The sequence below is a fragment of the Geotrypetes seraphini genome, chromosome 5, assembly GCF_902459505.1.
Source record: "Geotrypetes seraphini chromosome 5, aGeoSer1.1, whole genome shotgun sequence".
In the NCBI taxonomy this organism is placed as follows: domain Eukaryota; kingdom Metazoa; phylum Chordata; class Amphibia; order Gymnophiona; family Dermophiidae; genus Geotrypetes; species Geotrypetes seraphini.
Window position 1 is genome coordinate 25,161,961 of NC_047088.1, and position 18,579 is coordinate 25,180,539.

Genomic DNA, 18,579 nt, shown 5'->3' on the forward strand with positions numbered 1-18,579 from the left:
GAAAAAATATGGGGGAATCTAACTTACAGACTCAACACCTATGTTAGATTCCCCAGCTTAGACCTTTGAGAAGCAGAGGTAGTCAGACGTCTGCTAGGTAAGGTAGTTTGGTAAAAATAGGTAGAGGAATCTAACTTTACAGACTCTACATCTAAGTTAGATTCTCCACCGTAGAAGAAGAAGCAATGTCCAGACAAGAGACTTCACAGCAGAAAATAGATAACTGGGAAGACAGTATTCCAATTGCCAATATAAAATTCTGGTAAAGGCCAGTCCCACTGGATTAGTGCTGCATTTACAACACGCTAGCAGTAATGAACAGTCAAACTGTAGGAAAAAGAAAAAGAAGGGGGGGGGGGAACTGATGATCCTCTTCGCCCAAAGTAGATACGAATAGAGGCGATGGTCAAATCTGTCTATAGAATGCCACGCTCCCCTGCCAGCACTGAAGCATAAACCTTGGTATGGAGAACATAAGGTCTAATTGTCCAGAAGAAGAAAAAAAGAAGGTCTCCTAGATGAAGAAGTTCTTGAAGGAGACCAGTTAGGTGAAGTCTGAAGCTGTAGAGAAAGCTGAGCTGAAGCTAAAGACTCATCGGAAAAGCAGCAAAAATAAAACTGCAAGGTTGACAGGAGAGTCCATGTCCATATAGCAAAAATAAAAACTCTCTGTAGAAGATGTCTCTCTAGGAAGAGTCTTCCGAGGAGATTGTGCTTCAGAAGCCTCTGTAATCAAATGAGAAATGTCCATATTGGAATCAAATCAAAGAGTAGAGTCATGAAGAACGCTGCTTGGAATGGTGTCGGCCCGATGACAAATGCGAAACTTCTGCAGGGTTCTTGCACTTCTCAGGACATGGAGAAGAAAAACATGCTTTGAAAAACTAGAATAGCGTCAGAAGGAATGATGCTGCGATGCACATCTGGAAATTCAAGATGACCGGTACCGAAGACCTTGATGGTGCATCAATGAGGCATCAATGGTACCGGATACCACATCATGATCAAGCCAGCCCAGTACTGAAGCAGTCGATCTCAGGGGAAAAAAACTCAAGCTGTTCCTGAAGAGAAAACCCACCGGTACCCTCGGTGCCCGCAGCCTATTCTGAAGAGAGTGACGATGCAGCTCTTAATGGAGAAGGCAGGAGCCACTAGAGCAGGGGTAGGGAACTCCGGTCCTCGAGAGCCATATTCCAGTCAGGTTTTCAGGATTTCCCCAATGAATCTGCATGAGATCTATTTGCATGCACTGCTTTCAATGCATATTCATTGGAGAAATCCTGAAAACCCGACTGGAATACGGCTCTCGAGGACCTCAGTTCCCTACCACTGCACTAGAGAAATGGTTGCATAGTCAGCATGAATGAACTCGATGCCAGAATGACCTGCGACACTGTAAAAACTGGTGGCTCGCCAGACAAAGGTACCTCTCTTTTTCGGTACCATTAGTGTTGCGACTCGCCTCAAAGAGGGTGACTTGGATAAGATGCAACCCTCGATGGAAGATAGGCAAGCCGCAAGAATGGTTGCTGTAAGGTCAGCATGAATGGACTAGATGCCATAATGACCTGCAACACCGTTGAAACTCCTCAGTCACCAATGTCGATGTAGACGTCTTCGATGTCGATGACTGATTGTGAATGGGCAGGACATCGATGGGGAGACCGTCTCAGCCAAAATTAAATCCAAGGCTGAGGCGCGCGAAGAGGCCCCGCTGACCGAACACCCACGAGGGAAAAGTGAGGCAAGAAAAGAAAAACTTGTCATTTTTTATTTGTTTGTTTTTTTACGAACAAAAAGAAAATTGAGAGATAGTAGAGTAAAAAAATTTTTAAATAAAATACGCGTGAGCGGGAAGGCATAAGGCAAAAACAAAGAAATGTTTGAAAACATGACTTCTTAGCTCCACGAAAACTTAGAACTGAGGAGTTGCTTGCCTACGTCAGACAGGAAGGCACTCGTGCATGTGCGGTGTGGTCAGTCGCAAACTTTCTAAAGTTCTTGAAGTGCCAGTGTACTTGTACAGCTGTCTATACTGGGGATTCGTGGATGATGTCGGCCACATGTGAGAATATGCTGCCTGCTTGCTCTGGGATAATGCTTTAATTGGTGATAAGCGAAAGCATTCCAAATGTGTTTAAGGATCCTCCATCCAATGTCTCCAAGGGTTAAATGCTACTATCTGATTGCAGCACATGTTCTAACCCTGAGATACTTTTTGCTCCCAGCTTTGAAATGTCTCATTGTCCCTACTGAGGAAAAACAAAGAATTACCCCCTAATGCAGGGGTGTCCAATGTCGGTCCTCGAGGGCCGCAATCCAGTCGGGTTTTCAGGATTTCCCCAATGAATATGCATTGAAAGCAGTGCATGCACATAGATCTCATGCATATTCATTGAGGAAATCCTGAAAACCCGACTGGATTGCGGCCCTCGAGGACCGACATTGGACACCCCTGCCCTAATGGGAAGGTGGTTGGAGGTCTCTGCATCTACACCCCAGTATCTTGTCAGGTAACAAATGCTTATTTTAATGCATTTTTAAAATATATGTTTTAGACAGCTGAAATATGAAAAATGTACAAGTGTGTAAAGAGTTTTACAAAACACTGTATGAATTATGAAAGTAAAACAATTACAGATGAAGGTAGGGGTGTAAAATGAAAGCACAGAGAAAGGTGTGCAATAAATTTATTCTTAATTAAGGGGGAACCAATGTCTTACCAAGTCTATGTCCATCGTGTCAAAATCCATGCCTTCATTAAGGTCCTCTATTCGTCCTTCTGAAGACATCATCACATCTTCAACAATTGGTTCCTCATCATCTTCCATTAAACCTGTACCACGTCGACTGCACAAACACACATTATTATTTATGATTCAATAGTTTTAAAGCTGGCGTATAAACATGTACAATAATCACACTAGAGTACCATGGCATGCACAGCAACACAACCTTTTTTTGATCTTCTACACAAATGATGTAACTGAGTTAAGTTGCCTATTTGGTATTCTGAATAAAAGAATACATCTAAAGGCTTTACCTATCCAACTACATTACAAGGGCTTATTGGCATTTTCCTGATCAGCTCAACTATAAAACATACCAAATTCTGCACTAACACTCTGACACCAATTGTTGAGGTAAAAATCAGCTATTAAAACCTTCCTGAAAACCTTTCTGAATATTTTATACAGCCTTCATTTTACATAGTGCACTGATGCCACAAGTATCACACATGTATTCAGATGAAAGTATAAACAACCTACTCCTCTGAGAGCAGAGTCAAAAGAAGAACTGATAAGAAGAAAATAAAAAGCAGATAAATGAAGCATGATCTATGATTTTACTATTCATGTGTAAAGCACAGACTAATTTAGTATCCAATTTTTACTACAATCTTTCTTGTCAAAATAAACATGTTTCCAATTAAAGAAATAATTTATTTGATACTGCATAACCATTTAAAAAAAGCTTGGGGGTTTGTTATTAAATGTATACAAAATGTATCAAACTGAAAATTAGTATTACTGTTTTCAATATGTTTTCTTCTTCTTCTTTTTTTTTTTTTAATTCTTTATTCATTTTAAAACTGACAAACAAGTGATTAATATTAAAACATTACATTACTAATAAAATAGGAACAAACAAAAACAAACTGCGGATGTGTACAAGATGCAGGCAGAATTTATTGTGACAAATATAAATTTATAAAAACCTTTTTACCAAACAAGGGACCCGACACGGTCCGTGTTTCGGACAAACCTTCGTCGGGGGTCCACTATGCAAAAAGGTTTGAAAAATATGCCACAAAAAATATAGAATAAAAAATGATAAACCAAAAGGTCTAATACGCCGAGAATCGCCAACTGCTGTAAAGCGTCTCACAAGGAGGTGGCGGTACTAACCCCACTAGGAAACAGCGATCACAACACGATCCAGTACAGGCTAGAAATTGGATCATCAAAGGTGAAAAGAACTACAACGACTGCACTTAAAAAAAGGGAATTATGATGCCATGAGGAAAATGGTGGGAAAGAAACTCAACGACAGCGCAAGGAAGATGGAGTCCATAGAAAATGCCTGGACCATACTCAAGGGCACAGTGCACGAAGCACAGAACCTGTGCATCCCCAAGTACAGGAAAGGGTGCAAAAAAAATAGAACAAAAAACCCAGTGTGGATAACAAATGCAGTGAAAAAGGCGATAAGTGACAAGAAAGCATCATTCAAAAAATGGAAAAAGGACAAAACAGAGGAGAACCAAAAGGAACACAAAAAACACCAAAAGGAGTGTCATCAAGTGGTTAGGAAAGCAAAAAAAGAATATGAAGAGAGACTGGCAGGGGAAGCAACAAACTTCAAATCATTCTTCAGGTACGTTAAGGGGAAGCAACCAGCAAGGGAGGAAGTGGGACCCTTGGATAATGGGGACAGAAAGGGAGTGGTAAAAGAGGAAAAGGAGATAGCTGACAGGCTAAATAAGTTCTTCACGTCAGTTTTCACGAGGGAGGACACAACCAACATTCCGGAGCCCGAGGAGATCGTAAAAGGAGAGCAGGATGAAAATCTGGTCCAGCTAGAAGTGAGCAAGGTGGATGTCCTCAGGCAGATAGGCAGGCTAAAGAACGACAAATCGCCAGGTCCGGATGGCATTCACCCAAGGGTACTCAAGGAACTAAGGAACGAAATAGCTGAGCCACTTTGACAAATATGCAACCTATCCGTAAAAACTGGAGAGATTCCGGAAGACTGGAAAATAGCAAATGTCACGCCCATCTTCAAGAAAGGCTCAAGAGGAGACCCAGGAAACTACAGGCCAGTGAGCTTGACCTCGGTCCCGGGAAAGATGATGGAAGCACTGATTAAAGACAGCATCTGGGAACACATCGACAACTATGGGCAGCTAAAGTCGAGCCAGCATGGCTTCTGCAAGGGCAGGTCATGCCTTACGAACTTATTATACTTCTTTGAGGGGGTAACCAGACAGGTGGATAAAGGGGAATCCATAGATATCATTTACCTTGACTTCCAAAAAACCTTCGACATGGTGCCACACGAACGACTACTAAGGAAGCTATGGAACCATGGGGTGCAAGGGGAGGTCCACCGATGGATCAAAAACTGGCTGGGGACAGGAAACAGAGGGTTGGAGTAAAGGGACATTACTCAGACTGGCAATGGGTCACGAGCGGAGTTCCACAGGGGTCGTTGCTGGGACCGCTCCTATTCAATATATTAATTAATGACCTGAAAGCAGGAACAAAATGTGAGGTTATTAAATTTGTGGATGACACCAAACTATATCGCAAGGTCAATAACATGGAGGACTGCGAAGATCTCCAAAAAGATCTGACAACACTGGAAAAATGGGCCAAAAAGTGGCAAATGAGTTTCAACATAGGGAAATGCAAGGTCATGCATATAGGGAAAAAAACCCCGATGTTCACTTACAAAATGGGGGGATCAGCGCTAGGGGTGAGCGACCTTGAAAGAGACCTGGGAGTGATGGTAGACACAACATTGAAGGAGTCGGCGCAGTGTGCCACGGCCTCAAGGAAAGCAAACAGAATGTTGGGTATCATTAAGAAGGGTATCACGACCAGGACAAAGGAAGTCATCCTGCCACTGTATCGTGCTATGGTGCGCCCGCACCTGGAGTACTGTGTTCAGTTCTGGTCGCCGTACCTCAAGAAGGACATGGAGGTACTTGAGAGGGTCCAGAGAAGAGCAACTAAGCTAATAAAGGGCATGGAGGACCTCTCATATACTGACAGACTGAAAAAGCTAGGGCTTTTCTCCCTGGAAAAGTGGAGACTTAGAGGAGACATGATAGAAACCTTCAAAATCATGAAGGGCATAGAAAAAATAGACAGGGACAGATTTTTCAAATTAAGGGGATCAATAAGTACAAGGGGGCACTCAGAGAAATTGAAAGGGGAGAGGTTTAGAACAAACGCCAGGAAGTTCTTTTTCACACAGAGGGTGGTGGATAATGGAACGCGCTACCAGAGGATGTGATAAACAGGAGCACGCTACAGGGATTCAAAGAAGCTTTGGATAGGTACTTGGAAGACAAAGGGATTGAGGGGTACAGATAAGAGTAAAGGTAGATTATAGGGATGGGATTAGAGGTAAGTTACAAAATTAATCAGGGACCACTGTTCAGGCACTAGGCCTGATGGGCCGCCGCGGGAGCGGACCACTGAGCAAGATGGACCTCTGGTCTGACTCAGTGGGGGCAACTTCTTATGTTCTTATGACTTTTTTTCCTCATAGCCATGCCAAACAGAATAGTATCATAAGGCAAAGCAACATGATTTTCAAGTAAACGGTTAACCTGCGTCCAAATTGAATTCCAAAATAATTTAATACAGGGACAGTAAAAAAGTAAATGATCCAATGTCCCTACTTCCAGATTACAATGCCAGCAAGGTAATGAAATTTCCAAGCGAATTCCCTTGAACATAAGGATCAGTTTCAAGTACACTGCTGATCAATAACTCAAGCTCATAATCACTACTTTCAAATACCTTCTATTTATTTTTGTGAAATAGCTCACTTCTAAAGTTCAGAGCACCATCTGGTGGCTCACATTAAAAATGAATCTTCTACCATTAATGTGCTAATTTTATAACAGAATAAACTGCCACTGGTAACAATCAATAAATTCACAAGAATAATCTGCTGAGAGTTGAGGGAAAGGAATAGAAAAAACACACATTTTATTTAAAGAAACAAAATGCATAAATCAACACAAAAGTGGAAAAAAGATAGAAATACAATATCTGTTTTAGTTTGAACAAGTACCACACACACATTAAGGGACATTTACATCATCAAACTATGAATATCACAGAGACGAAAAAAAGGTCTTATGACAATATAGAAAGGACAAAGCCAGCTGATTAATTCAACAAGAAATTTTTAAAGCAATGATGCCAGAATCCTTCTATTTGACAAAATCTAATGAAGCTACAGGTGTGAAAGTTTCCCCCCCTATTCTTGTTTGCTTCTTTTGCATGCATGTCACACTAAATCTTTAACAGTTTATAAATTACTTCATTTCTATAAGGAACAAGGTTATCCAAAACCCATATTGCCCATGTGAAAAAGTAATTTCCCCTTAAATAACCCGTTCTGAGCTCTTTGGGGACAACGGGATAGAAATCGAAATAAATAAATAAATTGCTCAATCAACCAAATTTAGTTGATAATTAGATTCAACTGAATGAACACAGCCAGCTCTATTAAATCTAAACCCCACTAAATACTGAATCTAACCACAAAATTTCTACAAGAATGCTACACCATGATCAAAGAAAATTCCAAAAGAGATGAGAAAAAAAAGGTGTTGAAATACAGTTTTTAGATTTGTCTGGAATTTTATGTTAATGCTGATATTAGGCTCAGTTTTCTACATTTAGATCACAATTGTGATTTTCTAAAAAAAATTTTTTTTGCTTCTCCTAATATGGGAATTAAAAATATGTAATCTTTGTTTTTCTTTCTTTGTACTTTTGGTGAATCACACAATTTAAAATTCTAAATACAAAAAGACATCTTGTCGTAAAAAGGTAGCATCTTAGCTCTTCAGAATTGGTGCCAGTCTCAGTTGAGACAGGTGCAAATTTATTTATTCCATTTTCTATACCGTTCTCCCAAGGATGCTCTGAATGGTTTACATAATTTATTCAGATACTCAAGCATTTTCTCTATCTGCCCCAATAGGCTCACAATCTATCTAATGTACCTGGGGCAATGCAGGGATTAAGTGACTTGCCTAATTAGGTCACAAGGAGCAATGTGGGTTAGAACCCACAACCTCAGAGTGCTGAGGCTGTAGCTTCAACCACTGCATCACACTCTCCTCTAGATCTTACATCTGCTTTTGATACCATTGATCATCCCCTTCTTCTCAATCGACTAGAAACTCTTGAGATATCAGGCACTGCCCTACAATGGTTCCGATCTTATCTGAATGATCGACATTACAGTGCTAGTTTCAACAACTCCATTTCCTCCTCAATCACCAAACCTATGGGGTTCCCCAGGGCTTGATTCTTTTGCCCCTACTCTTTAATATTTTCTTAACCCCTCTAACTTACTCTAGCTCAATCGATAGGCTTTACAGTCTTCATTTATGCGGATGACATCCACCTACTTCATCCATTAAACTCCTCATCCCCCAAAGAAATTTGTGATATCAACTTCAAACTCGATCAAATCAACTCTTGGCTCCAACAAAACAAACTTGCACTTAACATCTCCAAAACTACAAGTGTCCTCTTTCCAACCTACACAGATGAACATCTTTGTACCCCCATTAGCATTGCCTCGTCTCCCATCCAAATGGACAGTAAAGTTAAACTTCTTGGCATTATCTTGGATAAAGATCTTACATTCCACCAACAAATCAGTGCTGTAACACAAAAATGCTTTCATAAGTTACGACTAATCCGTTCTAGCTCCTCTTTTCTTGACCCCCCTTCAATCAATATACTGATTCATTCACTCATCATCTCAACCCTAGACTACTGTAATGCCCTCTACCAAGCAATAACTCAGAAGGAAACTCGTCACCTTCAACTAATACAAAACACTGCTGTTAAACTTCTCTACCACACCAAAAAATATGATTATGTTACTCCCCTTCTCCATAAAGCACATTGGCTGCCCATCTCTCACCATCCTACCTATAAAATATTACTACTTGCTTTCAAAACAAAAAACACGCAACAACCAGCCTTCATTAATAAACTTTTAATTCCATATGCATCTTACAAAACTCTCTGATCTAGTAATCAAAACCTGCTCACTATTCCTCCAGTAAGAGAACTCTTTTACACTACACGCAAATCCATCTTCTCTGTCACAGCTCCCACACTGTGGAATGCTCTTCGTCTAGAAAATTCTTTTGATAAATTCAAATCCAAACTTAAAACGTTCCTCTTTAAAGATGCCTTTACCTTGTAAATGCTATTTCCTTTGAAATTCAATTATTCTTTACAGAAATCTTAAGGCAACCAAAATGCTTTTTTTTTTTTTTTTCAGAAGCGACCTCTCCAGCCTAATTGTACCTAATCTAATCTGATGTTCTATTTCTGTGTCGCACATACCTAAGGCTCAAGGCAACTTACAAAGAGAAGAGAGAGGAGTGAAGAGGGAAGGGGAAGAGAAAAGGGGGAACATTTGGGCAAGGGAAGATCTGAGATGTTCAAGTGTCAGAGGTTGGTTTTCAGTTTTTTTCCGGAATGTGGTATAGTTGGGTTCTTTCTGGTGGTTTCAACGAGGTCATACCTCCCTCTCCTATTTCCCTCTTTTATTTTTATCTCGATGTATTTATTAATCTTTCCTTCCCATCCTCTCCCAATGTATCATGTATGTTCATGCGTAAATGTCTCCCCTTTTTTTTTAAGTTTAGATAAGTTTCTATTCTTTTAATTTTAACTACATATTATTGTAAACCATTTAGATACCTGTATGATAAATGGTATATCAAAAATAAAGAAACTTGAATGTGCTGCAAAGAATCATTATACCACTGCAAATGACCATAACCACAGAAATGTGGAAGTTGCTCCCATACTATTTGCTATAAATAAGTATGCAATGAAACTATTAGATTTAAAACAAATCAGAGAAAATCTTCATTCAATGTGTAATTTAAACACTGGAATTTGTTGCCAGAGTAGGTGGTTTAAGCAGTTCTTAGAAGGGTTAAAAAAAAGTTTGAATAATTTCCAATTATTAAGATGGACTTGGGAAAATCTACGGTACTGCTTATTTCTAGGATAACAAGTATAAAATCTGTTTTATTCTTTTTGCACCTTGCCAGGTTTTTGCGACCTGGATTGGATAAGATAACATAAAAAATTATTTATATACCGCAGTACCTTAGGAGTTCTATGCGGTTTACAAAAGAAAATTGAAAACAGTGACAATAAAAACAAATGGGCTTGATGGACTTTCAGTTTGTCCCAATATTGCAAGGCTTATGCTTTAATCTCAGACATATAGGTTTTTATGTATGAACTGCTTGTTTCAGGTCTTGCTGCAGCATCTCCATTGATTTCAAATCTGGACTTCACCTAAATTTTGTTTCTCCTCAGCCAATCAGATGTAGACTTGCTTTGGATCATTATTTTGCTACATAGCCCACACCATGACACTAGCAGCACCAGCACGTTTTCCTTTTGGATGATTTTCTTACTGTGGAATACTGTATTTTCTTACATAAGACATAACGATACCTGCTTTGTCCACAATGTTTCATAATGTCCAAATAACACTTCCAAAAAGGCTTGAGGATCATCCAGATTTGTTTCCACCAATGTGAGATAAGCATTAGATATAAACAGTTTCTAACCTTTGCTGAGGCTAAAGAGGCCTGCCATTCTTTGCATGACCTCGTAAGTTTTGAAATTTTCTGGATTAGTTGTCGCTGCAGCCTTGGTGTAATTTTGGCAGGCTGGTTTCTCCTGGAAAGATTCACTACTGTTCCAAGTCTTCTCCATTTGTAAATGATGGATCTCACTGTGGTTTGTTGGCGTCCCAGAGCTTTAGAAAGCTTTGTAACCCTTTCTAAATTGATATTTACCCATTATGATACTGAAGAACTTTAGAAACTATAAAGAATCCCAATAGATATACTTATGCTGATAGGAAATCAAACATTTTCATGGATATTTTACAATAAAAAGTAAGACCAAGGGCTAGAATTCTAGACTTCAAAGCCAAAAAGACTAGTCCCATAATAAATAAGTTTTCTTTTTATTTATTTACTCAATTTTTTATCCAGTCCTCTGAAAAGAGATCAGAATGGGTTAAAGAGCAACATATATAATGTAAATCAATACAGATCAGCATATATAGTATACACCAGTGGTCTCAAACTCAAACCCTTTGCAGGGCCACATTTTGGATTTATAGGTACTTGGAGGGCCTCAGAAAAAATAGTTAATATCTTATTAAAGAAACTAGTATTTTAGCCCGTTACATTAACGGGTGCTAGACTATATATCTGTCTATCTTTCTTTCTGTCTCTCTCTCTCTGTCCCACTGTCTTTCTTTCTGTCTGTCTCTCTCCCTGGCCCCCTTTGTCTGTCTGTCTTTCTGTGTCTCTCCCTCTCTCTGTGTCTTTCTTCTTTTCTTTCTGTCTCCCTTCCTCCCGCTGGTGCTAGAATATATGTCTGTCTTTCTTTCTGTTTCTCTCCCTACCCCTGTCTTTTTCTTTCTGTCTCTCTTCCTCCCGCTCTTTCTTTCTGTCTCTCTCCCTCCCTGGCCCCCTTTGTCTGTCTGTCTTTCTGTCTCTCTCCCTGCCCCTGTGTCTTTCTTCCTATCTCCTTCCCTACTTCCCTGTGCAGCAGCCGCAGCATTCCCTCTCCCTCCATTTCCCTGTGCATCAGCATTTTTTCCCTCAGTCTAGCTTCTCCTGCCCCTCCTACACTCACTACTTTCCTTCCTGCCTGAGCTTGCCAGCTCCTCAATGAGGCAATGGCATGGGTGCTCTTAGCTGCTCCCCTCCTGTCCACCGGCAAGACCACGAGAGAGGAGCCTGCATGGACTGAACAGCCAAGCCCCGATCAGTTTAACTTTCCGGCGGCTCCTCTCACGATCGCCACCTTCTCCGACCTTTAATGGGCCCTTTGAAAGCAGCTACACGCAGCGGCGCGAGGTGGAGAGCAGGGGTGACGTAATAAGCGCGCATGCGCACTCTTGCCGTCACATCCCGACAGATCAGGAATCAGGGAACACGCGGCGTGAGTGCGCATGCGCGCTTAGCGTTTTATTATTATAGATGACAATTTTGCATGAGGTAAAACTCTTTATATTTATAAATATTTATTTTTGGCTAAGTTTTAATAATAATAATATTGTAATTTATAGTTAAAGAGACATATGATCAAGAAACTGTTTTATTTTACTTTTGTGATTATGATAAACATACTGAGGGCCTCAAAATAGTACCTGGTGAGCTGCAAGTTTGAGACCACTGGTGTACTCCAATACAAATCAACATACAAGTCAGCATACAAAATGTAAATTTATATCAGGATTCAACTACCAAGCATTTTACAGTTTGGATTTAGTAACTATATTATGAGGTTTAGGAGCCTCTTGATTATTGGTTTAGGTCAAAGTTCGCATTTGTGTACATTTTATGCTATTGGACTCGGGGGAAGGAGTGGGAAAAGGGAGAGATGTTAGACTCAAGGAAGGAAAGATAGACTCAGGGATGGGGTAAGGGAGAGAGAGATGTCAGATTTAGGAGATGGGGAGGACAGAGGACCTAGAAAGGGAATAAGGAAAGATAGCCTTGGGGAAGGACAGAGGGGGCAGGAAAAGGAGAGATGGTAAAAGGAGAGTAAGGAGGTCAGGGAGAGTTGGACTTGGTGGAGAGAGAAATGATAATAAGAGGCTGGGGAAGGGGCAAGATGGGAAATGGGAGAGCTAGGGAGTGAGAGAGGAGATAAAGTTGATACGTAGGTGAAAAGTAGAAAGGAGCAGGGTGAAATTTGAATGGACAGGGGCAAATAAAAAAAGGAAGGAAAGAGCTAAAAAGGGAAAATCAGTATGTCAGGAACAAGGAAGGAGGAGAGAGGAGAATGAAAAAGAGAACAGCCACTGGAAACAGAAGAAAGACACAAAAGCAGACAAGTAACTGGAACCAGCATAATAGAACAAAGGTAGAAAAATGTGTTTTATTTGGAATGTATTAACTGGGATGGAACCAGACTGCTGGCGCTAACATTTAAAAAAAGAAAAGATAATAATTTTATAAAAGGGAGAAGTATAACATACTCCTCTTACAATATTAAGCAATCAATAGTCCACAATTATCTATCTGTGATCCAAGACTTACAGAGAGTGATATTAATAATTTTTTTTTTTAAACTTTTTATTTATAGAATTTTCATTCTTTCAATACATGAATCACATATTATAAAATGTATAATAAAATATATATGTATGTACAAATTCATATCATAGATATTCATCCCTTTCCCCTATTAATTGTTTTTCCATTTTTCTTTCATATTAATATCTATATTTCCCACCCTAACCCTATATTACTATTATCAATGTGTTAAGATATCTGATCTCTAGAATAATTAGTCAATGGATCCCATATTTTCTTAAAATTTTTAATATTTCCTTGTTGTAAAGCCAAAATTTTCTCCATTTTGTAAATGTGACATACCGAGTTCCACCAGAATGTATAATTTAGTTTGGTAAAATCTTTCCAATTTTGTGTGATTTGCTGCATGGCAACTCCTGTCAATATTAAAAGTAATTTATTATTATTTGCTGATATTGGACTCTGTGTTCTCATTGCAGTACCGAATAATATGGTATCATATGAGAGTCCTACGTGATTTTCTAGTAATATATTTATTTGGGGCCAAATTAAATTCCAAAAAGCTTTTATACAGGGACAAAAAAAAATTAAATGATCCAATGTCCCTACTTCTATTTTACAATGCCAACATCTATTAGATCTAGTATTATCTATCTTTTGCAAGCGCGTCGGGGTCCATAACACTCTATGTAATAAAAATAACCATGTTTGACTCATAGATGCTGACTTTGTTAATCTTAATCTCCAGGACCAGAATTTTGGCCATTGAGATGCAGAAATTGTCTGTCCAATCTCAATGCTCCAAATATCCCTAAGTCCAGTTTTCTTTTTTTTATTTAGAAATCCATTTATTAATTTATACCATTTTGCGGCTTGGTGACCCAAGAAATCCGTCTGGAAACATAAAACTTGCAAACTATATTGAGTATTGAGAATTTTCCATTCAGGGAACCCTACCTGAATGGCTTGCTTCAATTGCATCCATTTAAAAAATTGTGTTTTATTTAGTCTAAATTTATTTTGCAATTGTGAAAAACTAAGCAAGGAACCTTCTGATATGACGTCATTTAATGTTCTTATTCCTGCAGTTATCCATTGTTTCCAGACGATTTTAAATCCGCCAATTCTGATCCTGGAGTTTACCCATATTGATTGATTTAGGGATTTAGCAATTGGTTCTGGTGTCAGATTATTTATGTATCTTAATGTTTTCCAAGTATCTAATAAGATTCTGTGTTCTTTGTATCTTATAGGCATTGATATAGAAATTAAGTGTTCTGGATTTAAAGGGAACAGGAGCCGCCATTCTAAATACAGCCAATCTGGTACATTTTCTAAGAGATCTGGGAGGATCCAATACATACCCTGTCTTAAAATATAGGCTTGATGATACCTATAAAAATTTGGAAAATTTACCCCCCCTTCCATAATTGGTCTTTGTAATGATACTAAAGCGATTCTTGGTCTTTTCCCACACCAAACAAATTTTGTAAGAATATTGTTAAGTTTTTTATAAAATGACCCCTGAAAAAATATTGGAATCATACTCATTTGGTAACAAACCACAGGCAATATCATCATTTTAATTGTTTGAATCCTTCCCCACCAAGAAAGATGTAATGGATTCCATTGCTCACACATTTCTGTTATTTTTTTCAATAAAAGTTTTTCATTCTCTTTGACTGTGTCTTCAATTGTATTTTTGATCATAATTCCTAAATATTTTATTCCATCCTCTTTCCAAATAAATGAATATGGATCAAATAATCCTTTGGTACAATGAACATTAATTGGGAGGATTTCAGATTTATTCCAATTAATTTTATATCCAGAAAATGTACCGTATTTTTCTATTAAATTAAGCATACATGGAATAGTAATTTCCGGTTCTCTTAAATATAATAATATATCATCTGCATATGCAGATAATTTAAATTCAAAACTGGTAAATGAGATTCCCTTTATTTCCCTAGTTTTTTTTATTGCAATTAATAAAGGTTCTAGGACAACATCAAAAAGTAATGGAGACAAAGGGCATCCTTGTCTAACTCCCCTATGCAAGTTGAATTTAGTTGATAAATTATTGTTAATATATAATCTTGCTCCAGGAGAGCTATACAATGTCTGAATCATTTTAATAAAACCGGATCCTATACCAAACCAATGTAAAGCTTGATATATAAAATTCCATTCCACTCTATCAAAAGCTTTTTCTGCATCTAAAGAAATTAAAAAAACTGGATCATTTATATTTTTTGCTAAATTTAATGAGTGGAATGCTAGTCTAGTATTGTCTGATGAATGTCTTTTAGCAATAAATCCTGTTTGATGTACATCAATAATGAAAGGAAGAGCTTTTGCCAATCTTAATGCTAATACTTTAGCCATTAATTTATTATCCACATTTAATAATGAAATAGGCCTGTAATTTGAAACCAGAGTAGGATCTTTGTTTGGTTTTGGTAAGACTATAATTATCGATTCTGCCATAGTACCAGATATATTTTCATTCTTTATTTGATATTGAAACAAATTTAACAGATATGGTAATATGATATTTTGGAATGATTTATAAAATTCAACAGTATAACCATCTCCACCTGGAGCGGATCCAACTCTAAGAGACTTCAATGCTGTTTCTATTTCTTTTAAAGATATAGGTTCTTCTAAACTTCCTTTTATATGATCCGGAATATTCGGTCCAATAAAAGAATTTAAGAAAGTTAATCCGTCTTGTTCTTTATTTTTATAAGAATTAGAAGTGTATAATTCCTTGTAAAAATCAAGAAATTGTGTTATAATATCTTTTGTGTTGGTATGTGTGTTACCTTGTATATCTTTAATTGCAATAATCTTAGATTTTCTTTTCTTTGCTTTAAGAAAATTTGCTAATAATTTTCCTGCTTTATTTGAATTGCCATAATATTGTACTTGTTTATTGAAAATATCTTTCCTCACAATTTGAGAAGAAATCTCATTATATTTAACTTTTACTTTTAACAACTCTTGTAATGTATTGTTTTCCCATTTTGTAATTAATTTATTTTCTAAAATTTTTGTTTTTCCATATCTTTATATTGTTTTTTAAGTTGTTTTTTAATAAAAGCTGAATATGAAATTATATTTCCTCTCATTGTTGCTTTAAAAGCATCCCATAAAATTTCTATATTAATGTCATCAGAAGTATTAAATTGAAAGAATTCTTGCATTTTTGCTTTAAGATCTTCTAAGAATTTCGAGTCTGCTAATAAATCATTATTAAATCTCCATATTGAATTAAATTGATCATTATTGTAATTCTGAAGGTTAATCCACACACCAGCATGGTCTGAAATTATAATGGGATCAATTACTGCTTTTGATACATGCTGCGCTATGTTATTATTTACAAATATATAATCAATTCTTGAAAAAGATTTATGGACTTGAGAACAAAAAGAATATTCCCGATCATTAAAATGAAGGATACGCCATATATCTATTAAATTACAAGATTGTATTAAATTATCTAGTCCTAAAGATTTTATGATTTTACTTGGTTTTTTGTCTATAATTGGATCCATTACAGCATTGAAATCTCCAGCTACTACTAAATTAGAAGCAGCCAGTGGTAATAATAATTGTTGAATTTGATTGAAAAACTCCTTTTGATTTGAATTAGGAGCATAAAGATTAAATAAATCAAGGGTTGTACTTCCCAAATCCATTTTAATATGTACCCATCTTCCTGAAGGATCAAAATTTATTAATTTAAAGTTTGCAGTGCATTTCTTATTTATCAGGATCGCTACCCCAGCCTTTTTTCCTAAAGCAGGTGAATAGAAACATTTTGATATCCAACCCCCTGTTAACTTCCTAGATTCATTATCTGAGAGATGAGTCTCTTGTATAAAGTATATATCGGCGTTTTGCTTATGGAGAAATCCTAATAATTTGTTTCTTTTGATAGGATGATTTAAACCATTGACATTAATTGTATATATTTTAATATCCATTTAAAATTTTAGAACTATTTTGATTTAAATGTAATATAAGTTTTACGATCAGATATCCATACATTGTAACAATATAATTTCCCATTCCCATTTCCCCTCTCCTCCCATCCCACCCTCCCTCCCCCCTAATTAATAGCAGTGCACACTTGGCAACACACATATTAGATCGGTATCAAAAAACACTCCCTGAAAGTCCAAATCTGTTAAGATTCACAAATAAGTCATATATATTATAGTAGTTTTAAAGATAATTAATATTTTCCTTGACATTTCATATTTCTATAAATCCGGTTGAGATTTTATGTTAATATAGACTTTAAATTAATTTATTATTCTATTATTCAATACACTCTTATTTTAATCTAAATCTAATAAATCATATAGTATAGATTATATTTTAAGTTCCCTTCTATGGTTCCTGTATATCAAATTATATGTTCCATTACTATTTTTGACCTTAATTTAAATCTTATGTAAATATATTTAATTTTATAAATTTAAAAATATCACATTGTATATTCATATTATACTTATATATATTAAAATGAAATAATCTTTCATTATGTCAAACCCAATCATATACTGTTTTCTATAATATTAATCTTTAAAAACATGAAAAGATTAAAAGATATATAAGGTATAGGTTAAGTATGCGACAAAAAAAAAAAAAAAAAAAAAATTATATTCCAGAGCTCCCCCCCTTCAAACGCAGAAGTCTCTTTTATTCTTATATCGTGCTCTTTATTTACTAATATTTAATGTTCAGTACTTCCTTCTTCGTAGAAAATCATTCCTTCTTCTTTCACCGCCTCTTTGTATTTTTATATCCAGTTCAATATTCTTATCACATTTTGTTGTATTCCAGGTGATTTCTATTTTTCTTCGTCGTTCAATTTTAAGATATAAGTTGGTCTTTGTTTCTGTTCCATTCATATTTTATTTTAATAGTTTGTTATACAGCGAAGTAATTCTTTAATATCCATTCGAGAAATAACATCTCCTATTTATAATTTCTCTTTCCGGTTTCGTGAAGTCTTCTTATTCGCAGATTCTTTCGCATTGATGTCTGGGATTTGTAGTATTTGTAGTATTAAAGAATAGTAAAGATGTTGAAATACTGATTATCTTTTCAATTTGCTTGAGGGGTTAAATTAGTCACATGCATATAGTTCAAATAGTCTTACTGCTATTTTAAAGGAAGGAAGCTCCATCCTACAATCAATTCGCATACAGTTTTTCCTAATATTAAAAATTATAATTGAGATCAATAGAATTCAGCTGATGCCTTAACTGTTTCATTCCATTATGGAATACTTAGCCAGACCATATCATTAACATAAAGATCGTTGAAGTGTAATTTTGAATAAGGTTAAAAACATTCTAAATCGTTGCTATGGGTAAACAATATTATTTTAATAAGTGTATATCATAAAATAAAATAAAAGTTTTTCCAGATAAAATAATATAACATATAATAAAGAGAAATTAAGGTGACATTGGTAATTCTTGGCTTTGTATAAATTTTTGTAGCTCTTCTGCATTGTCAAAAGTTAAAGTTTTATCTGCAATAGTTACTTTCATATTAGCCGGGTATACTATACCAAACTTTGCTCCCATTTCTCTTAGTTGTGGTCTCAAGTCCAGGAGCTTTTTTCTTTTGATCGCCGTACTTTTTGCAAAGTCTGGAACAAAATGAATGCGGGCATCTTGAAATTGTAATCC

General features: G+C 36.6%; 1 protein-coding gene across 1 annotated transcript in view; it reads right to left on the bottom strand.

The window, feature by feature from the left end:
- Positions 1–18,579, bottom strand: part of STAG2 (stromal antigen 2) — a 613,131-nt gene that overhangs the window by 19,310 nt on the left and 575,242 nt on the right. Inside the window, 1 exon segment of the mRNA XM_033944545.1 lies at positions 2,724–2,850. Within this exon segment, the coding sequence (XP_033800436.1) occupies positions 2,724–2,850 (127 nt within the window).